The sequence below is a fragment of the Osmerus eperlanus genome, chromosome 26 (assembly GCF_963692335.1).
Source record: "Osmerus eperlanus chromosome 26, fOsmEpe2.1, whole genome shotgun sequence".
Lineage (NCBI taxonomy): Eukaryota > Metazoa > Chordata > Actinopteri > Osmeriformes > Osmeridae > Osmerus > Osmerus eperlanus.
Genome location: NC_085043.1, coordinates 8,841,733 through 8,866,381, shown reverse-complemented (window position 1 = coordinate 8,866,381; position 24,649 = coordinate 8,841,733). Strand labels below are relative to the sequence as shown.

The 24,649-nt window shown below is 49.0% G+C and overlaps 1 protein-coding gene across 1 annotated transcript in view; it reads left to right on the top strand.

Annotated features, from left to right (window-relative positions):
- The window catches only part of tgfbr3 (transforming growth factor, beta receptor III), a 70,699-nt gene extending 49,102 nt beyond the window's left edge, over window positions 1-21,597 (top strand). The window contains exons 16-26 of the mRNA XM_062452259.1: window positions 36-183; window positions 2,487-2,676; window positions 2,952-3,235; window positions 3,683-3,838; window positions 4,820-4,969; window positions 5,501-5,680; window positions 7,205-7,486; window positions 8,320-8,464; window positions 14,173-14,217; window positions 14,551-14,655; window positions 18,001-21,597. Of these exons, the coding sequence (XP_062308243.1) occupies window positions 36-183; window positions 2,487-2,676; window positions 2,952-3,235; window positions 3,683-3,838; window positions 4,820-4,969; window positions 5,501-5,680; window positions 7,205-7,486; window positions 8,320-8,464; window positions 14,173-14,217; window positions 14,551-14,655; window positions 18,001-18,119 (1,804 nt within the window). The 3' untranslated portion in view covers window positions 18,120-21,597. The remainder of the gene's footprint in view (window positions 1-35; window positions 184-2,486; window positions 2,677-2,951; window positions 3,236-3,682; window positions 3,839-4,819; window positions 4,970-5,500; window positions 5,681-7,204; window positions 7,487-8,319; window positions 8,465-14,172; window positions 14,218-14,550; window positions 14,656-18,000) is intronic.
- The last annotated feature ends 3,052 nt before the right edge of the window (window positions 21,598-24,649 follow it).

Below are 24,649 nucleotides of genomic sequence, written 5' to 3'. Positions count from 1 at the left end.
TCTCTGTCTCTCCCTCCCCTCTCTCTCTTTCCCAGTGCCTTCCAGGTGGATGTGACGGTGGACCTGCGTCCCCTGGAGCCGGACTTGCCGCTGCATCGCGACATCGTCCTCCTGCTCAAGTGTGACAGGTCCGTCAACTGGGTGATCAAGGCCCACAACGTCATAGGCAAGCTGGACGTGGTGGTAAGTTACAAACGCGGCAGAGACACCCTCTCCGATACATTTCCTTCTGAATAAATGCTCGTATTTCCTAGTAAGGAGAAGGCAGGGGTTATTGTTGGCTCACGCGTGTCCATGGCGATGATGGTGACGGGCGACACGCAGAAGTCATGTCACAACATATGACAGACAAGATGGCCTCTCTGTTGCGCTGACCGATATGTTTGTCAAAATCGGAGGCCTGTTGAAGTGCCACCTGGTGTCTGTTTGGGAGGGATGGTGGGGAGGGAGGGAATTTCAGAGATGAACTGTGAAAATTAATCTTAACCACTCCAGCGGTATTCATTGTGGAGCGAGTTGGGTAGATTTCGGAATGAGAAGCTTATAAACTTACAGAATACCCATTGGTTTTTATTATGAGAATACCCTGGCCTGTTTGCCATGCTTCACATCATAAATTATTAGCATTGTTGGCCCCAAGCTCTCCCTGTAGAATGTTGTCTGGCCTGCGTATATCTTCAACTGGAAAAGTGTTACATTTTTGGTCAGACTGACAACGTCATACGAACAACCGTTTTATTAGAGCTTTAAGTGTTTGAAAGGCAAACACTAACTGCCAGAATACAAGACACACTCAGGGGGAATCGTTTGGTTTTACGCTGATGGGAAATTGGAAACAGTCCAATGACCGTATTTGTGCTGAAGATGGAATGTTAAGTTCCGTCTTCGCGACGTTGGATAATGTGTTTGTTCAAAACTCCTACAGGCCACTCATCTTCATAGGAACGGATGAGAGGGGTTCTTGCTCTGAAACTGGCCTGTCAAACCTTCAAGTGGACATTAAGAATGTTTTCCCTGTAACCATAGAGATACCGAAGCTACCTTTGATCCAAACCCATTAGCCCACATATCCCTGGGAGTGTATATTCTCACAGTACCTCCCTACCCCCAGGCGTCAGTTCCGTGTTGACCTCTGAGGAGTTGAGCTGGGCGCCTGGGGTTCCCACACTCTGAAAGGCTGATCCTCCTGGAAGGGAAGGGTGCCAGGAATGACGCTGCACTTCTACCCGGGCGGGCAGGCGGCCGGGGCCCAGCCTGTTTGTACAGCTGCCCCCGTTACTGTTCTGCACTGAATCAATCAGGTCAGCCGTGCTCCGGGAAGCTACGCTAGCTACGCTAGCTACGCTAACGGCAGTGTGTGTGGGGGGAGGTGACTGAAAACACATGGCGGAGTGTGTAAGCGGAGACCTGTGAAAGAGCTCAGCACAGCAGTTCCGAAAGGTTGTTTCTTTCGTCCTTCAAATTGCATCCTACGCAGCACTGTACCCAACGTGTGCTCTTGGGGTTTTCCGTTATCATTCATGGACTGTATCTTTAGTTCACACTCACACTTTATAGATGGTGGGTCAGATGGATGAGCGGTTAGGGAGTCGGGCTATTAATCAGAAGGTTGTTGGGTCGAATCCTGGCTGTGCAAAATGATGTTGTGTAAGGGCAAGGCACTTCACCCTACTTGCCTCGGGGAGAATGTCCCTGTACTTACTGTAAGTCTCTCTGGATAAGAGCGTCTGCTAAATGTAAATGGTTAAGTGTGCTGTTGGGTTCATTACAGTGTGTTTCACATGTATTCATCTACACGCGTTTATTCATACTCATTTAACAGATGCTGTATGACACACTCTGCATGCGTGAGTGTATCTAGAAAGCTATGTTTGGAGACCAGCCAGTGTGTTGGGGAACCTCAAGAGAACGTCAGCTATGTATGCAATATGAAAGCTTTTGAAAGATCAAAGTTTAGCTACCGTAGGTGGATAGGCCCCAGAACTGCTTGAGGGCCACTGTGGGAATGGATTAGAGCTCTCTCCCTGTACTAGGATGACGAGGGTCTGGAACTAGTGAGGAGTTATGGGGGAAACGGCACTTATTTTGTGTCCAAGCGTTGATCAGGCCATGTCCGCACACCACGCTCCTCACTCTGTTTCCCTGACAACTGTGTTTTAGTCTCTTTCTTTGTGGGTTGTGGTCACGGAACACTTTGAAGCTGCACGGTGCATTTTACTGTCTCATTTCATGAGATGACGGAAGTGGAACTACAGTAGATAGAGATTTCTGCTAAACGACTCAGACTTTGAAAGAAAAAGTGCCCGCATTGTTTCCCGTGTGTGCCAACTTTCAGGCTTTTTTTCCCCCAGTTGCTGACACTGCCAGTGAAAAAGCTGACAAGACACGAGCAACCTATTTCTGCTCTACGTTCACAAACTCCTAAGACAGTCTAACATTGGATCAGCATGCTGTAAAAAAAAAACGGCCTATTGTTTTTGTCTCAGTCTCCAGACACAGTGGGCTTGAGCCACAACACAGACCGACTGATGGAGGTATCCAAAACGCCCAAGACCCACCTGCCCTCTGGGTCCCAGGCTCTGATCAGATGGGCAGAGGATCATGGCTACAGCCCTGTCACCTCCTACACCAGCACCCCTGTGGCAAACCACTTCAACCTCCGGCTTAGAGAGGCTGGTAAGTGACACTAGATCACCTCTACTCTCTGTATTGTAAGCGTTGATCGGTTGCGCCAGTTCTGCAATCACAAGCTATGTTCCTCCGTAAATAAATGATGTTCGCTGAATTTGGATGACTGGAATCACACCCCATCGCATTTTGACCGTCCACATAAAGGGCAAAGGCGTGAAATTGCGGGCTAGTTTTACTATCTCTGCTCCGTGCAATTTCCATGCCTGTAAAACTGCCATTCCCCGTCGAGGGTTTTTAACGGTGGCCCCTGTGACTTCCAGATGTGGGGGACCTTTCCGAAGGCTTGTTCCCCCCGGAGCTCTCCATCCTTCGGGATGCCAACCTCCACCCAGGACCCGGGTCTGCCGGCCCACGCTCCAGCCTGCCCTTCCCCTTCCCTCCCTCCCTGGACCAGGGCCTGCCCTTCCTGCGGCCCCCCTCCCTGGACGAGCGGCCCTGGCTGGGTGAAGAGCCCGAGGAACAGCAGGGAGTCCTGAGCGTGGGCCTGGCCGTGCAGTGTGAGGAGAGCAGGATGGTGGTCAGCATCGCCAAGGAGAGCCTGCAGGTGAGGGGAGGATGGGATGCTGCGATTGGTCGGCGCGACAAAAATGTCTCAATACCCTTGGTGGTCTTTGATGAAGAACATCTAGTCGGTTGAGATTTCGTTGTGTTGGGTTGTGAAAAGGCAGACCTCTCTACTGACACTAGCTGGCAGTAAACTGAGTCTGTTTTCTGTTTTCTGGTGCCTACCTCCAGGCACTTGAACACAATAAACTACATGACGGTATGGAAAAATCCGCAAACTGTAATCATGAATGATTAAAAATGTTGGATCATCTTGTGGGTTGTGTTTCTTCCTGCAACCTTACATCACATAGAAACATAATGTTATGAAGCGACACGATAATGTTATTCGTTACTCTGTAAGACCACGTCTTTCAAAGATTATAAGTGTGCTTTTGTTTCAATTCTAAATTCCTTATTTTTTTATTTTCATTAACAATTTTCCCAGGCCAATGGTTTTGGCAACGCCAACCTCACTCTTCAAGACCCGGCTTGTAAAGCCACCGTTAACTCCACCCACTACATCCTGGAGACTCCCCTGATTGGCTGCCAGACCACCATGTACCCAATCCACCACAGCCCTGTCGTGCTCTACATAAACTCAGTGAGTAAAAACACCTTCACTTCAGCCCAACATTCATCAAGAGAGAGAGAGAGAGAGAGAGAGAGAGAGAGAGAGAGAGAGAGAGAGAGAGAGAGAGACAGAGACAGAGACAGAGACAGAGACAGAGAGAGCGAATGAGCTCACTTCAGCCCAACATTCATCAAGTTATCTTCTCAGAAAATAAATCTGTGGGAACAACCCTAAAACCGGGACGGTTTGGGAAACTCACTATTTTGTTGTCATCATTAACATGGAATGCATGGTGTACCTCCGCTAACAAGCAATGAAGAATCGCCATCTCACACGAGCTATTGAAATCACTGAGAGAGGATGTTTAGAACAACACATTTGAGTCCAGTACAGATTGAAAGTCCTGGGCAAACGTCCAAGCGTCTTCCCTTGGCTGCTGATGACGGGGGCTGGTCCAGAACCCCGATGTTCAAAACAAATTAATCTTCATTTTCTATGCCCCAGCACATCAAAGTCCTGTCCCCTTTTAATGGATGTTGTTTGTTCCATCCTGTGATAAAACCTTTTAATTAAGTGGACAGAGTGACCGGTCACCAAGGTTTAGGACAGCCAGCCAGGGTTAGCCGTCGTCAGAGTGGCTGTGCTCGAGTATCTGACCTCACTGAACCGATATTGTTCAACACCACTCCCCACTCATCTCTGACCCCTGTGTAAAACCCCAGGAGACATCCCATTCTGTGGTGAAATTTCAACTATTTTTTATGGTTTCAGCCTTAGCGGGAACCGCTGTTGAAATCCCTGTGTGTTTCCCACGTTTAAACTTTGCCTCATCTACGGTGTTGCACGATTCTCCCAGAGTCACGTCTCTGGTTCACAGACACCCTGATCTCCCCGACTGGAGCGAGAAATATTGGAAAGGAATTGGAGTCGGTGGCGGGGGAAAGTGTGCTGTTCTGCCTTTGGTACACATAACGTAGCTGTGTGCTGAACAGGATCTTATGTGGTTCACAGGTCATGATAAGTCCAAATGAGCCCAAGGATGGGAGCGGTGGACCTCCAGATGATGATGATTTGGAGTCGGGGGATGTGGTTTATCCTGGAGACACAGAAGAGACGGACAAATCTTTCCCAGAGCCCCGTGATCCCCAGCCCTTTATACTGGTAACACCTTTCAGCTTGTTTGTTTCCCAAATGTAGACGTCAACATAGCATGACAGGCCTTGGGTTAGGACACTTGATACTGCAACCGATCTATGCTTTTGTTTGAACTGTGTCCAACTGGATGAAACTCCATTTCCCAGAGTCCCTTGGTGCTAATAAAGAGTCATCTGGCTTCTAGAAGAACAGGAGATACCACTCTCACTGTCTCCCCATGATGTCTGTTTCTTGAACTTAGCCTGACCTCGCATTTCTCTCCTGTCGAAGTTCAAAGTATCCCCATGGATCACCTTTCCAGCTTCCTTCTCTTGTCTTTCTCTACCAACACTCTTTGCTATTTCTCACCATTCTGTATCTCTTGTCTTTTAATACCTTTTACCACATAATTACCCCATATCTTCTGTCTTTTCCCGGTAACCAAGTTGATATGCTGTGATGAAACGTTGGCTCACAGTTGTTGAGGGTGAAGACTCTGGAATCCAGGGTCAGGATCTTGTTAATGTTGCTGTTGGCTGTTTCCTCCTCTCTCCCCAGTTCAACTGCACGTACAGAAACACCCAAGAAACTCAAGAACCAGGACCTTTCCCTAAGATTGGGAACAAACCCATTAACGCTGTGGGGTTCAACATAGAGCTGTACAACGACCACAAGTTCCACGTCCCCGCTCCTCAGGCTTTCTACACCGTCTATGAAAGTCAAGAAGTGTTTGTGGAGGTAAATGAAATTCATTTGTAGAATTTCGAATTTACAAAATGTCAAATCGTTTGTTGTGTGTTTTTACAGATCTACAGCAGGAACGGTGTAGTGCGATTTTGAGACGTGGGAGTTGGGGCAGTTTTCCGCTTTTTTAAATCGTAAAATTGCATTTGGGGAGTGCATGTGGCAATGTTTTTCTATCTGTGTCTTTCTACAGGATCAGTGTGTAGCTGTTATTCTGTCTTAATTCAAACATTGTCCAAACAACCCAGAAATCCGTCCAGTGTGTGCTCTTTGTCTGGACTTAGATTTTGTCGTGCTTTCATCTCTTCGTGTGGTGTCCACGGGGCCAGGGAATATTTGCTCTTGGTCTGGATGTAAGGCTGATGTCTAATTTCTCACTCGTAACCTCCATCACGCTCTCCTTGAACGTGTCCCAGCACATATGGAGATCTCACCACCCCTGCTGTGGATGTTTACATGTATACATTCTGCCTCGTAGCTGCAGAGTGACCCTGGTACTAAAAGAGACAGTGGAGGATGTGTCAAATGCTTGAGATTCATAGTGCGAGGGCCTTTGATCTGAGGATTTATGATGGGATCAGAGGAGGATGTTTCAGTGACAGTGTGGACAGAGAGCCAGCAGGCTACAAAGACCCCTCTGTGTGTCAGGGCCTGGTCCTGGCCCTCTCCTCCCCCCTCCACCCCCTGCTCTCTCCCCTCCACCCCCTGCTCTCCCCCCTCCACCCCCTGCTCTCTCCCCCCCACCCCCTGCTCTCTCTCCTCCACCCCCTGCTCTCTCCCCTCCACCCCCTGCTCTCTCCCCTCCACCCCCTGCTCTCCCCCCCCACCCCCTGCTCTCCCCCCTCCACCCCCTGCTCTCTCCCCCCCACCCCCTGCTCTCTCCCCTCCACCCCCTGCTCTCTCCCCTCCACCCCCTGCTCTCCCCCCTCCACCCCCTGCTCTCTCCCCCCCACCCCCTGCTCTCTCCCCTCCACCCCCTGCTCTCTCCCCTCCACCCCCTGCTCTCTCCCCTCCGGGGGTTAGAGCTTGCGTTTGCTTCACGTGTTATTTTTTTTTTTTGGGGTCCCTGCCCAAACGTCAAAGCGCCACCTTCGTGTTTGTGTGTGTGTGTGGGTGAGTGTGTGTGTGTGCGTGAGTGTGTGTGTGTTTTCTTTTCAACAGCTGTGTGCCACGGTTAGAAAACATGTACGGTAGCGCAAGAGTAGTTTGTTCAAGAGTAGAGGAATAACTGAAGGAAGTGCCTTGTGGTCTGAAAATGGAAAGGCGTTCTGAGTAAAATCCCACTTCAGGGTTTGTGATTCTTGGACCATTACTACTTAAATAGCATTCCGGCCTCTTGTTCGCTGCTGTTAAAGCAGTCCTCTCACCATCCAGCTGGCACATAGACTCATGCCAAAAAGGTGTTCCTCACACACAAGCTTGCAGACTGTCACAAGGCATTTTTGTAAGTTGGAGCACTGCCACAAATATTTGTGGTGGAGTCTGATCGGTTCCTTGTCTACTCCCCTTGGTCTTCAGATCGTAGCCACCAGAACAGATCCAAACCTGGACTTCATGATCCAGTCCTGCTTCATCTCCCCCGACTCCAACCCCAACATTGCCTCGAACTACCTCCTCATCGAGAACATCTGCCCCACGGACGACAGTGTGATGTACTATCCACAAGTCCCTCACTCCCAGGTGGACCGAAAAAGGTTCGGTTTCACCTTCAACTCCAAGTTCAACGAGTCCTTCCTGTTCCTCCACTGTGAGATGTCCCCCTGCTCCAAGACGCTCATGAGCAACCACCAGCTACCAGTGGTACGTCACACAGCGCTACCTCTTTAGCTCTCCAAAACGTATTTATCTGTACGGTGTACAATGACGTATGTGTACTGTGTAGTACGGTAAATATATATTTTACGCTATTTTTACCAGGCCAGACTCTTTTGGAGCGTTGTGTTTTAGTCTGCACTCCTCACTCAAGCTGGACTTAACCAACTGACAGTCTTGATAAGTTTTATAAAGGAACAGGAAGCATAAATCTACTTCAGGTTTCCTACGTTGCCATCGGTAGAGGAAAACAAAGGTTCAGGAGGTCAAGTGTGGGTTTCCCTTCGCAAAGCCCTTTATGCATCTCTGCTAAGTCATTAAACTTTAGTAACCTTCTACAGGCAACCCTTTCAGCTCACTTGACCTCTGTTTTGGCTCCTGGGGGTAGCCCTGGGCTGCTCTGGGGGTATTTTACGGTAACCAACTTGTCAGAGCCGTTAAAGGGGCCTGGTGCTGACTCATTGCAGTAGAGCTGAATGTTTGCTTTCTGGTTATGAGTGGGGTCAAAACGAGGGGACACTAGGGTTTCCTTCCAAATGTTCCCCGTGCTCAGACATAAAAGAGGACTTGTTGGTTTTAAGATGGAGAAGATAGAGAAATTCAATATCACTTCTTTTTTTTTTTACCTTTACTTTTTTCTTCTTTGACCGAAAGTATACTGTTGCCATAAATATTCGGACTCTTAGTTGATTTACACATCCAGATCGTACACAGTTTTAAATACGAGGTGATTCTATGGACGTATCTCCGTGTCATCTTGGATTTGTGACTCCCTTTCTGTGGAGAGGTCTGATTGGTTGATTCCGCTTTGCTCCACGCAGTGCTTACAGCTGGAGCAGACCTGCCCGTCGGTCGGCATGGGCGAGACGTCGGTCAGCATCGCCGTGATCCTGGCCATGACGAGGAACAGCAAGACGTCCTCGAGACCCCTGGTGGTCGTGTCTGACGACCCTCCGGAGCAGCCAGGTGAGGACGCAGCCGGGGGGGGGGGGGGGGGGGGGGGGGGGGGCCTGACGCACCACGATCACAGCATGTCTCGCTGACCAGACAGCTGGTGCAGTGCTGGTCAGCTGACCTAGGGGGTATGACCAGAAGGGCCCAAACTGTCACTGACTGTCACAGAGCAGCACTCACTGTGCTGCTGCATCTGGACTTCATTTGCTTGTGGGACAGCGTGTGTGTGTGCCTGTGTACATGCCTGTGCGTGTGTGTGTGTAGATGCCTGTGTGTGTGTGTTTAATGCCTGTGTACATGCCTGTGCGTGTGTGTGTGTAGATGCCTGTGTGTGTGTGTTTAATGCCTGTGTACATGCCTGTGTGGTGTGTGTGTGTGTGTGTGTGTACATGCCTGTGTGAGTGTGTGTACATGCCTGTGAGTGTGTGTACATGCCTGTGTGTGTGTGCCTGTGTACATGCCTGTGTGTGTGTGTGTGTACATGCCTGTGTGTGTGTGCCTGTGTACATGCCTGTGTGCCTGTGTACATGCCTGTGTGTGTGTGTACATGCCTGTGTGTGTGTGTGTGTACATGCCTGTGTGTGTGTGCCTGTGTACATGCCTGTGTGCCTGTGTACATGCCTGTGTGTGTGTGTGTGTACATGCCTGTGTGTGTGTGCCTGTGTACATGCCTGTGTGCCTGTGTACATGCCTGTGTGTGTGTGTACATGCCTGTGTGTGTGTACATGCCTGTGTGTGTGTGTGTGTACATGCCTGTGTGTGTGTGCCTGTGTACATGCCTGTGTGTGTGTGTACATGCCTGTGTGTGTGTGTGTGTACATGCCTGTGTGTGTGTGCCTGTGTACATGCCTGTGTGCCTGTGTACATGCCTGTGTGTGTGTGTGTGTACATGCCTGTGTGTGTGTGCCTGTGTACATGCCTGTGTGCCTGTGTACATGCCTGTGTGTGTGTGTACATGCCTGTGTGTGTGTGTGTGTGTACATGCCTGTGTGTGTGTGCCTGTGTACATGCCTGTGCATGTGTGTACATGCCTGTGTGTGTGTGTGTGTACATGCCTGTGTGTGTGTGTACATGCCTGTGCATGTGTGATCAGCGCAGAAGGGAGTTCCTCTGAGGGCCCGGGCCCAGTGCTACCTCCGCGCACCAGGCAGCAGAGAGGAGTCATGCAGCACGGAGCTCCAGTTGTTTCCACTTAAGCTCTTCTCTCGTCTCGGCCTCGTCTTCCCGGTAGAGAGAGGGGAGGAGGTAGGAGGGGAGGAGGTGAGCAGGGAGGAGGGAGCAGGGAGGAGGGAGGAGGGGAGCAGGGAGGAGGGGAGCAGGGAGGAGGGGAGCAGGGAGGAGGGAGCAGGGAGGAGGGGAGCAGGGAGGAGGGGAGCAGGGAGGAGGGAGCAGGGAGGAGGGGAGCAGGGAGGAGGGAGGAGGGGAGCAGGGAGCAGGGAGGAGGGGAGCAGGGAGGAGGGAGCAGGGAGGAGGGAGCAGGGAGGAGGGGAGCAGGGAGGAGGGGAGCAGGGAGGAGGGGAGCAGGGAGGAGGGAGGAGGGGAGCAGGGAGCAGGGAGGAGGGGAGCAGGGAGGAGGGAGGAGGGAGCAGGGAGGAGGGGAGCAGGGAGGAGGGGAGCAGGGAGGAGGGAGCAGGGAGGAGGGGAGCAGGGAGGAGGGGAGCAGGGAGGAGGGAGGAGGGGAGGAGGGGAGCAGGGAGGAGGGAGGAGGGAGGAGGGGAGCAGGGAGGAGGGAGGAGGGGAGCAGGGAGGAGGGGAGCAGGGAGGAGGGAGCAGGGAGGAGGGGAGCAGGGAGGAGGGGAGCAGGGAGGAGGGGAGCAGGGAGGAGGGGAGCAGGGAGGAGGGAGCAGGGAGGAGGGGAGCAGGGAGGAGGGAGCAGGGAGGAGGGGAGCAGGGAGGAGGGGAGCAGGGAGGAGGGGAGGAGGGGAGCAGGGAGGAGGGAGCAGGGAGGAGGGAGCAGGGAGGAGGGGAGCAGGGAGGAGGGAGCAGGGAGGAGGGGAGCAGGGTGGAGGGGAGCAGGGAGGAGGGAGCAGGGAGGAGGGAGCAGGGAGGAGCGGAGCAGGGAGGAGGGGAGGAGGGAGGAGGGGAGGAGGGGAGCAGGGAGGAGGGGAGCAGGGAGGAGGGAGCAGGGAGGAGGGGAGCAGGGAGGAGGGAGGAGGGGAGCAGGGAGCAGGGAGGAGGGGAGCAGGGAGGAGGGAGCAGGGAGCAGGGAGCAGGGAGGAGGGGAGCAGGGAGGAGGGGAGCAGGGAGGAGGGAGCAGGGAGGAGGGGAGCAGGGAGGAGGGGAGCAGGGAGGAGGGAGGAGGGGAGCAGGGAGGAGGGGAGCAGGGAGGAGGGAGGAGGGAGGAGGGGAGCAGGGAGGAGGGAGGAGGGGAGCAGGGAGGAGGGGAGCAGGGAGGAGGGAGCAGGGAGGAGGGGAGCAGGGAGGAGGGAGCAGGGAGGAGGGGAGCAGGGAGGAGGGGAGCAGGGAGGAGGGGAGCAGGGAGGAGGGGAGCAGGGAGGAGGGAGCAGGGAGGAGGGGAGCAGGGAGGAGGGAGCAGGGAGGAGGGGAGCAGGGAGGAGGGGAGCAGGGAGGAGGGGAGGAGGGGAGCAGGGAGGAGGGAGCAGGGAGGAGGGAGCAGGGAGGAGGGGAGCAGGGAGGAGGGAGCAGGGAGGAGGGGAGCAGGGAGGAGGGGAGCAGGGAGGAGGGAGCAGGGAGGAGCGGAGCAGGGAGGAGGGGAGGAGGGAGGAGGGGAGCAGGGAGGAGGGGAGCAGGGAGGAGGGGAGCAGGGAGGAGGGAGGAGGGAGGAGGGAGGAGGGAGGAGGGAGGAGGGAGCAGGGAGGAGGGAGGAGGGGAGCAGGAGGGAGCAGGGAGGAGGGGAGCAGGGAGGAGGGGAGCAGGGAGGAGGGAGGAGGGGAGCAGGGAGGAGGGGAGCAGGGAGGAGGGAGGAGGGAGGAGGGGAGCAGGGAGGAGGGGAGCAGGGAGGAGGGAGGAGGGAGGAGGGGAGCAGGGAGGAGGGGAGCAGGGAGGAGGGAGCAGGGAGGAGGGAGCAGGGAGGAGGGGAGCAGGGAGGAGGGAGCAGGGAGGAGGGAGCAGGGAGGAGGGGAGCAGGGAGGAGGGAGCAGGGAGGAGGGAGCAGGGAGGAGGGGAGCAGGGAGGAGGGGAGCAGGGAGGAGGGAGCAGGGAGGAGGGGAGCAGGGAGGGGAGCAGGGAGGAGGGGAGCAGGGAGGAGGGGAGCAGGGAGGAGGGGAGCAGGGAGGAGGGGAGCAGGGAGGAGGGGAGCAGGGAGGAGGGCTCTCACAGGCTGTGGGAGAGCAGCCAGACCCCAAGGCCTCTCCTTGCTCGCTCGCTCATTTGCTTACTTATTCAGTCTCCGAGGACCGTAGAGGCGGTTGGATGTGTGTGTGTGTGATCACACCATGGGTGGGGTGTGGATGGGGAGGGCCGTGGTTGACCAACCGAACGGTCACGTTTGACTAATTATGACCTAAGCTGAGATGTGGGTGATATCATGAGAGCCCAATAGCTTTTTAAGTGCCAAGGGTTTTTCTAATCAGCCTCCCCGTGGTGCAATTACATCAGCTAGTGGACTGTGGTTGGTGTGAGTCAACTTTTATTGGCTTGCGAGTTGAATAGTATATCAAAGCGTTTTAATCACTAAGGGCTGTCATTGTGCTCTGAGCGAACCAGGATTGGCAGATAGAAATGGGAGTGTTGACTGTACTTGGTTAAGCCCTGTTAACAAACCACCGTGCCACGCTGTTAGATGCCGCATAACATCTCGTGTCTTTTTGGAACACACAAACCTTAGCCACCTCAACGCTCTCTTTCAGCTCGTGGAGAACCCTGAAGTCTGAGTAATTGCCCTAGTGAGGCCTTCGTGTGCCAGAACTAAGCTCAGCTAGCCAAACCTGGCAACCAGTGTAATGGTGTCTACCGCTGATGCCAGTATGCCAGCGCAGCGGGTTTATTTTCCGTAATGCGGATTAAGTAAACACAGATATGCCATAAAGCTAATGAATTTTTTTTTGCATGAGCTCCAAAGCCATGCTTCTAACACAAAGGCATCTCTTGTGCCGAGATGGGCGAGAAAAAAAACAAGCGGGCTTTCAAGGGGCCTTTGCCCTGCACTGGAGGGGACCCAACGCGTTCAGCTTGATCTACAAATCAAAGAGAGCTGTTTGTGGGCAGTTCGGTGCATGGAAACATATAACAGCCTCAAAGCCTTGCCATCAAAAGGTGATGTACCGCTCCACAACATCAATAAATTCCCCCTCGTTTATGGAATTGTAAACCATGAGGAAAGCTCACAGGATCGTCGATTTCCACACGGTTTATCCTGAAGTGGACAGGATTGTTGGGAAGTGGAGAGAGGCTTACTTTCTGCACTCTAGCATCCTAAACACTTGGCCTGCATTCGTTTCAGAAGATTTTCGATCCAGCTATCCAAAAAAACAAGCTGTTTGCAGCTATTTTTCCGATTGGAAATGTCCACTTGTGCAACCCGGTCACCAGGTGTGTTCCACGAAGGCAGACCACCAGAGTGAAGAAGGACTCCCTCTGTCCCCCCCGTCACACTTCAGAGGAAAGGATTTGAAAGGAAACAAGCCGTTTCCAAGGAGTGTCCGTCCACTCGACGCACAGGCAAATAAATGACGTTACTTCAGCTATCCGAACAGGGTCTGAACTCTGTCAGAGAGCGCACAGATGAGATCTTTGTCTCTGTTGTGGGGCTCTCACCGCATAGCACAGCTCCCTTTAGATAGCGGGGCGCGTTCACGGAACAAAAGGGGCGCTTGCACAGAATCTCGTGTTGGCAGAGGTGGAGGAGCTTTGGTCGGGAAGGCTCGGGGGTGGTTGTCCGTTCAGCCGCTTTATTAGAGCACATGGTTGGGTGGGGCCGGCCAGAACTCTGACCTCTCATGCATACAGCCTTGGCCCAAAACCCCAGCAGCAACCCGAAGGTGGGCCTCATCTCTCACGGCGTGCCCTCGGCCCGGAACATTCTGTCACTGCAGCTTTCCTTCCTCCGTAAAACTAGCTCGTCCGTTTATATACAGCACTCGAGTCTATCATGCATGCACTGGGAAAGTCATCTGCCCCACCAGTGGGTATTTGTGACTCCGTGGGCCGGGGCGCTGACTCGGCTAGCCTCTCCTCAGTCCGCACACGCAAAGGACCGGGGAGACGTCGGTGTTGACGGGCCGCTGCTGCATTCCCTGCCCGATGAGCCTGACGGGACAGATAAGGGGTGGGGGGGGATGGGGGGGGGTGGGGGGGGGGGGTGGGTAGCCGAGGCTCCCGTCTGAAATCAAACCCTCCTCTGATGGTCTGTCATCGTCCCGTCACGAGGAATGTAAATCCAAAGGTGTTCCTCGCCGAGAATAGACGCCATTGTGCCGGAGTTTTGGCCCGGGACCAGCGCGCTCTTGAGTTCGCCCTCCACACAAGCACCATTGTGTTGTGTTGTCGGGACATAATTACAGCTAATTTCACTTTTGAACAGTGTCCAGACGACTTATGAAAAGAGTAAGCTGACCCTTGTTGGAAGTCATCAGGTTCGTCCTTTAGGACGCCGTCACCTTAGTGACTCCCACCAGCTGCTTGGGTTAAAGATAAGAGAAGAGGCAAACGCAAGGCGCTATCGCAGATTAGAACACCCCCAAACCAGAGTCAGTTTGTATTGATATTGGCTTTAATGTTACCTTATGGTCAACAAGCATGTGTTTGGTCTGTATTTTCAGATGAACCATCCCCACCAGAAAACCCTCTGGATCCTCCACGTGAACGTAAGAACACAATTCTTTATTTCGTTTACCTACAGTACTCGTTTTTTTCCGATATGAAATGTAAATTTACATTTAGTCATTTAGCAGACGCTCTTATCCAGAGCGACTTACAGTAAGTACAGGGACATTCCCCCCGAGGCAAGTAAGGTGAAGTGCCTTGCCCAAGGACACAACGTCATATAGCACGGCCGGGAATCGAACCGGCAACCTTCCGATTAATAACCCGATTCCCTAACCGCTCAGCCAACCACAGACCCCAACATGTACAATGTTTGTTTCCTTTGACTCACATGTTTTCAACTCGCTGCGTTCTTCTCCTTCCTTCTCTCACAGCCATGTACGGGCTGGACACTCCGACGGTGGTCGGGATCGCGTTTTCCGCCTTCGTGATCGGGGCCTTGCTAACGGGAGCCCTGTGGTTCATCTACTCTCACACAGGTAGGTGGGTTTGTGTCACTGTCCCTTTACCTCCCACAGGACAAGAGGCTCCCATAGCTCTCGGAGCTGATGAAAAGAATGCCTCACGTCTCCGTGCCAACGAGCTCTCGTTCTAATCTCCCAGCAGCCCCCTCAACGCCCCGAGGCCTCTTAAACAATACCATATGAACTTAGTCGACTGTAAATACATCCTGTTAGTCAGCAAAACGAGGTCTTCACTTTCCTGTCTTTGAATTGTTTTTTCGGGGACTGAGGGGTGGTCGGGGGGTATTCTCAGCACAATGGCCAGAGAGGGCCTGGAATTCCCCTTGTCCAGTTGAGCATGGCTCTCGCAGGAAGAGAGACACAATCTGTCCATTAGACGCCAGGACCTTTCCCACTGTCCCTGGGCTGGTGACCCCGGCTGGCCGCAAGGAGGAAGCAGGGTCCTCGCGGCCCACGGAGCACAGAGGCGTCCTGTTCTCTGCCTGACCGTCTCACTGCGTATCTGCCTCGCTATCGACCCGCTGCCTCGGCGGAAAACTGTCAGTGTGAGATTCGTCCGAAACCGGATCAGGGACTCGTCCATGAGTCAACCAGGAAGTGGAACAATGTGTCTGTGTTTCGTTCATACGCTGTCACTTTGGGAAGAAGTGGTTAAAGTATCAATCCATTGTGAGTAGCGCTGACTGTATCTCTTGAGCGTGTGGTCTCCTCATTGCTTTTTGACTTACATTTACATTTAGTCATTTAGCAGTCATTTCCCTCACCGCTCAGCCAACTGACTCCCCAATCTTCAAATCATATGGAAACACAGAGCGTTCTGTAGACAGCCCGTGTGCGTGAACAAAGTTTTCATTTAAACTTTGATGACGTGCATCCAAGTCCCCCGTTTCGAAACGATTTAGTCTTTCACCTTCCGGGCGTTTCATTCGGATCTGATTGGACCCGAGTCACTTTGCCGGCTGTGGAGAGACTGTTCATTCATACCGTAAGCTGGAGCAGATCAGGTGTCAGGCCCGAGTCGTCTTATCTTCATCAGGCTGTTTATACTGGCACCTCTTAAAAAGTCCACTTTATTTGAGCTTTATGAGTTTCCTAGGGAGACCAACACAGAAATACAAGCATTTTGACTGGCCTATTTCCTAAAATTATCCAGGTCAAAAGTTTGACTTCCACAAGGAAACAGGTGTAAAGAATTGGGTTATGAGAAGATTAGGAATGGTCCTTTTCAAAGTTGTGATGAAAGCGTTCCAGGCGCATGCTTGTGACCATGGTGCCAGGACCCTTCCTCTGTTGAACGACGTTTCACCATTCTGCCTCTTTGTTACAGAGAGTATCAACCTGTAGGAGTCAAACAGACCTTAGATGGCAACACTGGCGGTTTCAAGTTAACCCCAACAACGTTGGCGCTCGAAAACAACCCAAAAATATCAGCGTGGACTATTTTAAAAATTGAACGGCGAGGCATGGAAATATCCTCTCTTCTCCCCCTGGGTCCTATTGCAGTTTCAGACAGTGAGGTTGGTTAAGATTGAAGCCATAAAGCCTCTCTTATGAACATATATAGGCCTCCGGTTATTTTCAAAAGCACCTCTAAAGGAAGGAAGTAGGTCACAATGAGATGGTACATAATCAGGATAGATAGTACATGCTCGCAGAATTTGCCGGAAGTAGTGCCGCTTTTATTTAGAAATGTTTCTTTGTTTTTGTTTTTTACTACAAAACACTGCGGAGAATGTTGTTGACACAGTAAGTGACTTCATGGAATGTGCACGTCCTCAGAAGTGCTTCCTGTATGGTGCCGAAGTATTCACAAACATTCAGGGGCATTCTATGGTTCAGAATGTGGACGTTGACAAAGGAAGTATAGCCGAGTGTTACTGTTCCTTTCCGGGATAGGCGATAGGTCATCCCACAGACTTCGGAAGCTACCTCAGTGACAGAGAGAGGGAGCTGGCTGAGAGATTGCCTGGCGAAAGGAGGTCAATAGATTTCTACTAAGGTGACACATATCCATTATTCATCTCCATCGGCCAGCTGGCTAACACATTTATGTCGTTTTTGAATGAAACTCATGTTACAAGTTACGGTTCCATATAACTAACACATAAGCTCTTTTTATTTTGGCTAAGGTGAAAGCAAAGAAGTAGACATCTTAACGAACAGAGAGATAGAGAGCGAGGGAGAGAAAGAGAGAGACACACAGAGACAGAGAGAGAAGTACTTCATTTTAGACCTTTTTTGTTTGAAAGCACAAGGCTCTGCGTGGAGCTGGAGGTTTTTAACTGGAGGTCTGGCAGCCTAGCTCTGGCAAACATTAGAAGAGTCGAGGGGCCTAGGAGAGGGAACGCGACTTGCTCCACATACACAATCATATTAACATGAAAACAGAAATAAAACCATCCCAGATTCATATACAGTAGACAGAGTTCCTATCCAGCTCTCTGTACGCTGTGCAGGAAGGGAGACAGCATTCAAACAAACAATGAACAGAGTGCATTTTAATACCAGAGCTACACCGTGCCAAATATTTTAAACAAACACAATCTTTTTTTTATTTTCTTCCCCAATGCTTCCAGTTCTATGTCAGGGAAAAAAAACTTTCCAAACAAATGGAAGCATTTTTTTTGGCCCCCTAACTTTGTCTCAGCTCCACCGACCAGGAATCCACAAACTGGAATGCTCATTTCAACATAGAACAATAAACAAGTCCGTGGTTGAGACCCAGGCAGAAGGTCTGGCTCATGCTAGCTCTGCTATATCTGCTAAAGCCACGCTAATCGCTTCCAGATAGCGAGGAGAACTGGATTAGGAATTGTCAGTTCTTTCCACTCAGAATGTTGTTTGTGAGAAGTGATCGTTTGGCTTCTAACTTAATGTGACTCTTTTTGTCATCTGCCTGGAAATGTTACATTCACTTAGAAAACCATGTCAGTAAAATAGCTACCACATGGACCAGCTAGACAGCAGTGGAGACTCAGACCAACTTGAGACCTTTGACCCATGCCCTTTGTGTTTGAGTTTATATCTGTCTTTCATAATTGAGAATACGAAAGATGATAAAAAGCTTGTCTTTACATTGGGAACATTTCTAAATGTCACAATCACCAATCTTCTCATTCTGCCCCCCTCTCTCCCCCTCTCTCCCCCTCTCTCCTCCTCTCTCCCCCTCCCCCTCTCTCCCCCTCTCTCCCCCTCTCTCCCCCTCTCTCCCCCCTCTCTCCCCCATCTCTCCCCCTCCCCCATCTCTCCCCTCTCCCCCACCCTCTCTCCCCCATCTCTCCCCCTCCCCCATCTCTCCCCCTCTCTCCCCCCTCCCCCTCTCCCCCACCCTCTCTCCCCCCCTCTCTCCTCGTTCTCCAGGTGAGACAGCTGAGAGGCAGCGGGTCCAGAAGCCTCTTCCCGTCTCGGAGAACAGCAGCGCGGCCCACAGCATCGGCAGCACACAAAGCACCCCCTGTTCCAGCAGCAGCACGGCGTAACCCAGGGCGACCCAGCGGGACGCGCCCACCCCCCACCGGGGGCACAGGAAGGGCCACACGGGTCATGGGGACTGGTTTGTTGACTTTGGTTTCCCTGGATGAAAGGGATTATTCTGGGATGCTTTGTGTTGAGCACAGAAGGAGGAGGATTTAAAGAAGAGAAATACAACACGGTTTTCTCGACATACCAAAAGAATATAGTAATCCCTTTCCGCCATTGCAAAAGAGACGTTTAGAGTCTCATGACATGACTACTGTACTGGTGTGACTGGTCTGTGAGCAGGACCGCACAGAGGCCCAGAAAGGCAATCAGACATCAGATCTAGTGCTAAACTAACCCTTAAAAGTGATACAGGTATGTCCAGCCAATTGTCTCCTGTCCAAATGCTGCTTTTTAAACTTTCAACCACAACAGATCATTTTGTTCTTACCTTAAATGGTAAAGTGTAGGCTGTAAATAAGAGCAAGCGTGCAACCAGAAGCATCCGTAGCGATGAGGTTCTTTGCACAGACTAAGTCAGTATTATCCAGTTGTAGACTGTCGTGAGTACGGCCAGCTTATCTCATGCTGTTCAAGTATAACTAGGTGGGGATCCAGTCGACCACTCGATCAGAGAGCGGCGGAGAGACGCTTCTGCTTTTTGTTATGGAGAGAGAGGCACAACTTGGCATGTTTGGAAAATCACTCGCTATCTGAAGAGACCACAGAACGCAGCACAGATGTTGAATGTATAGATAGATGCTCTAGAATGTAGAAGAAAATGTGAACTCTGATGATGATGAGGAGGAGGAGGAAGAGGAGGAAGAGGATGAGCCTGTAAGAAAGATAGTTAGTCATATTATAATATATAAGAAAGTCATCCTGTATTAATAGCATGTAATAGCGACATCTGTCAGTCTTTAAGGATGTTTTTTAACACCAGCAGGTGTATGTTTAGTGGATATATTTGGTTATAGTGATAGTGATGCCAGTTCTGAAGAATGTCTAAACTTCAAGATTGGCAGGTGTTAGTGTACAGTACTTTGATTCACGGGGACATTATGACGTCCCTTTATATCATTCCATATTATTCAAAACAGCCATTGCAATGGTATGTATATTTTGTAAATATTGTAAAAAAAAAAAAAACAGAAAGGGTTTAAAATCAAGTTTTTTCTTTATGCTTTTTGTGTTATGTTTTTTTTGTCCAATTTTTTTTATATTTTATTCTACAGCCATTTGCCAGTAGCCACAATCACAATCCAGATTTTCAATGTGAATCCACAGTACGGTTTCTGTAAAGCAACAACACTGAACCACAAATAACTTGTGTCGAACTGCCGTGTTATGATTGAGGGCATTACAAGTCCTGCAAAAAAACAAGTTTCTCATCTGGGTCCTGAACCACTAGCAAACTTTCAGCTAATGTAAATAATATATCAATACCTTTGAGCCACCATTTTGAGTTTTTGATAAATGGTTCTAACGCTGGTTTGGTTTGGTGGTGGAACTACAGTAAACCTCTTTGTTGTTCTTTCAGTACAGTAAAGTATATTTTAAAGCGGGGTCGATCGGTAGACTTATGATCTTACAAGTGTACAGTACATGTCTCTACTACATTCCCTTTATCATTGCTTGGATTTTTTTGATGTTGATGTCCTTGTTTTAAGAAGAAATTGAAAGTGTCGAGTGAGACAAGTGGCTTCTACATTGTAAAATCTTAAAAGTTACGTTTACGCAAATGGTCTGTTGAATTTAATTGCCTAGAGCCTTTCAATTTCAGGCAATTTCAACAAACCATTTTGAGTCAACCTAACTTTCAGGTTTTACGTTGTACATTGAAAGTGAGAAGTTTTGTGTGGTCTAAACATGACGTTCGTCCCTTAATTGATATAAAGCCAGATTATCCCCACCGTCAAATTAATGAATGTTCCTTTTTGTGCCTTAACAGACATGAATCAATCACCTACATGTTTAGACTTATATGGATAGGTTTACATGAGCGTGTTCAAAAAGGTTTAAATGTACATGTTTGGGTACTGTAGGTATCAATGTTTATGTTAAATCTAAATGTTAAGATATCCTTGAATTTTAAAGTTTGTTTTATGAAAGGAAGAAAGGGATTGGTTTTAATGAATTCAAGGAATAGGTGTTTCAAATGAAAATTACATCTAGTACAGTAGACAAACTTTATTCAGAAACTTGTGTAAATACTGGCTGCAAAACAGAATGTATGTTATCTCAAAGCTTTTATATTAATGTGTTTGTTTTATGTAAACATGTATACAATAGATGTCTCCAAAAGTGAAAAACAGAGTATAAATATATTATTTGTCTATAAAATTATATTTCGAATATATTTACCGAGAGTCAAGCTTTAGTCTCCCAGTACTGTGAATTTTTTATGCGCTACTTTTTATTTTTCATAAATGTACATATAACCTTTTGTTTAGAAATAAATATGAGCAATTACCTTTATATGTAAAGTTTTGATTCTGACATCTCCCAAGCCCAACAATTACCCTAAATTAGAAGATTATATTAAAGAAAATCGAAAGTAATATATCTTTAATATGTAACGATAATGTGATAGATTCCAATAAGAAATTAGCATATACGATGGTGTTACTTCAGTGTGATACTGATTAAGTAACAACCATTTAAAAGTGATTACAAGTCAAATTGTATTCCTTCTTCATGGTCTCATTTAGCATATTACTTGTGGTTGTTACAGTACATGTTTTCTAAGGGATTGTTTAAAATGCCTTTTATGTGGGAGTAAAAGTTACCGATCATCAGTGGTCATTTGTGAATTCAATTCTTTATTTATTTTTTTCTACATTCCTATGGGTTAATAGTTTCGCTTATAGGTTATTTCACGTTCATCCATAACTTTGCCTCCTCTGTGAGGCTCCATTTGAGTGTTTGAAATAGTGATCTACCTTCAAACACAAGCCTCACTTCACACACTAGTCGCCCAACAGCTGAGGACATGTTGGAGAAAAAACAGCTTTATTGGGATCAGAAATCCATACTGTAGACCTCCTCAATGAGACCCTTAAAAATAGATTGTATTTCTTTGGTTTATTTTCTGAACTTTTGTCTACCTCACTGTTGTCTGTAAACGTATGTGTGTGTGTGTTTGTGTTCTGTATGTTTGTGTGAATAGTATACTAATGTGAATGTGTGTTTGTGTGTACAGTATGTATGAGTTCTTTTGAAAAGAGAGTGGTGGAGAGAGGTGGAGTCTCATGGAGAGTTGATTAGGCAAGGCTCTGAGGGCTCTAAAGCTACGTGTCTATGCTTTTGTTATGCTACCTTTTGTATCTAGATTGAGCAATCATGAAACAACCAAAAATGTAATTTACCTTATCTCAGTACACTTCAATCAGTCGGTTTTGCAAACGATGTCAACTTTTTCTAAAAGATTTGCTGTAAATACGATGCATGATATTTGTATACTTTTATGCTCAATAAATTGTTATAGCTCAACATTCACATCAGTCTCTTGATCTACTTCTTACCATCATTTTATTATTGTTTGTTGTTTGCTTGTATTATTTTATAGCAGTGACGTCGTTGCTATAACCTCAGGGATTTGGCCAACAGCCAAAAATAATTATGTATTGTTCTGTTTTGAATGTTATAGTGCTAAGCTACACGTTAAATAATATTGTACAGGAATCTGTAGACCTGGAAGCTTTGTTAAAGAACAGTTTGTTGTGGTAATGATGTGCCGGGTTTGGCACAGGTACGATTTGGTCCCAAGTCCTCCCTGGGGTGAGATCATGACATGATGCAGACCATGTGGTGTTCTGGGGAGATGATGTGAGGGAGACGTGGAGTGCAGTCGTGTGCACCTCGATATTTCAACACACACACTCACACACACACACAGACACACACACACACACTCACAGACACACACAGACACACACACTCACACACAGACACACTCACAGACACACACACACACTCACACACAGACACACTCACACACAGTCACATACTGTATGTGCTCACACACACACACTGTCTGCACGCACACACACACATCTGCTGTTCACACACACAAACACACAAGACCCATGCTCCCCTCAGGCTAAGATGGCCAATCCTCCCCTTTGATTAGAGCTCCTTGGAGGCCGGTAAGACTTCAGTGTGATATCATACAGTGTCTGATAGAGGCCTTGGGTGAGTAAGACTTGAGTTCTCATAACGACATCATGACCTATTCCACACCTCCCCAACCCAAATGATCTGTGAGGGGCAGGGGGCCCTGTCGACCCCTTATGATGTCACTCTGCTTGTCTGTGTGCCTGTCAGCATCAAGGTTCTTTCTTTGTATAAAGTGATCTGTAAACGACCCCATGAACCTGAACCGTCCAATTGATGACTCATCTGCCCGATTTGTTTATAATCCTGTTCTTCACGTCCCTCCTCAGATTCGCTGCCAGGGGGTGAGATGATGTTTTGATTATGATCAATGCAACACTTGTTCTAGTCCAGTTGGAGACAGATTCGCTTTTTTTAAATCTGAAATCAAAACCTAATGCATTCAGTCAAACATTGCACTGGCTTCTAATTGTGTGACATCAACAGACTGAAGATAACAGATTACAAAGTACCTTGGGTTCACTTGGCAAACAACTGGACTGTGTTATTTAAAGGACAAGACTTATAAGGGCCTTAGGTAAGCTTGTGAGCGTGTAGAAATGAGAGGGAAACTAATGCAGAAGGACACCAGGATAAAGGATGGATTCTGGTATTCACTGGGCACGTAACACGGACACTGGGGTGGTCTGTTATATTCGGGCCCAACCCTTTGTATCCTAAAAATCATTATTCTAAGTAGGTCAAGTGAGACGTGTTTTGGGATTTGCTTGCAACATTCACGAAAGGGGAGATGGCCAAGAAGAATGGTCTTCAACACCTCGCCACGAAGAGCCTCGTCCAGTTTTACAGCCAGCCCCCGAGCGCGTGTGATCTGCAGGACTGTTGGACCGCTCTGTCGGAACAGCAGGGTCATGTCTTGACATGTGACTTGTCATGTGACGTGTGGCTCTCTAGAGGCGGTGCTGCCAAACATCAAACGGGTGTTTTGAGAAAGCCCTTGATATCAGCATGGTCGTGCAACAGACCATTTGGATAGCTCTGCGGCTATCTCACAGGATTGACCTCCAGGGTTGGTTATGGGCCCTAGGTACATAACTGAATATAACCAAATGATATTAAACTGCAATTCCTCGTTAAGTTAGACTGTGGTTGTTTTAAGCAAGGGGGAATTGGAGATGATTCAAGCGAATCAGCGGAAAAAGGGGATGTTAGGTTGAGTCTCTTTGAGGATCACCTCTCTGGGTGTTAAAAGTAAGACGTTGAGGACAACAATAACAGCTTGTGTTGCCCCTGTTCTTGATGACATTGGGAAGCAGATTCTCCTGCATTTTCTACGCACAAACGGAAGGACAGTTGTGCTATCTGATGGTGATTATCTGAAGACGACTATGTACAGGACAGCTTGGAGTCATCAACTAGTGTGGCCCACACTGAAACTGCTGCCCCGGCTGGGTGGAGGATCTAAGTTTAGCTTCACAGCACACAGCTGGCCCCTTGGTCCACACAAAAAAAGATTAGCACATTTGAGATTTCTGCCAGTATCCATAAAGTAGATTCATTTTGCTGAATTGCAAACTGTGTTTTGATTGTGGCACATTGGTGCCGTGTGTATATTTTCTTGAGAGGTTGGAGGGCCTGACTTTTATTGCTGGAAAGGCTGGAGTGTATCCAATAAAAAATCTATAGGCCCAAAATCACAGTGTTCGTAATAGAGTAAAGGCTCAATCGCAACCACACTCTTACCAAACTCAAGCCCCCCCCCCCCCCCCCCACCTCACACACATATACACACACACATAGACACACACACAGCAACAACACAGAAACTGTTTTCAGAACAACATCAAATTCCAAAAAACTGTATTAATTCCTCCTTGTCGCCAACCAGTATGGTTCTTTATTTGGACAACTAGTCTTATCTCAAGAAGTTGTTTATAAATGTGCTTATCAAATGGAGGATTGCAGGCGCCAAGATGAATGTGGCAATGGAAGAGTTGGGCCATGGATGTGCCATGCCAACATTACCCATAATCCATCACTGTAGGCTGGGGCCAGTCTTCATAGCACAGAGTACTACTCCACAAATATATTTTCCCTCAAAGAAATTACTGCTTCCATTCATGCGGCAAGCAGTATGGAAATGCAGTCAACAAACTTTTGAAGGAGTGCTTTGTTTTCTTATGTGCGAATTGTGAGACACGAGGAGATTGTAGGCAAGCTGGCAGGCAGAGTTTGGCCGCTGCTGTTTATTTTCAATGAGCAGAACTTTGTCATGATCATTTGGCTTCGGACCAAAGCAAACATGCGTCTTTTAAGCACATGACATCCAAAATGAGGGCTGCTGTAGTGAGGGGCAGCTGGTTTGGAGACTGGCCACTTGAAATTATTTTGATGATCAACTTGTATAAACATGCTACTTTATTCTTGTCACTAT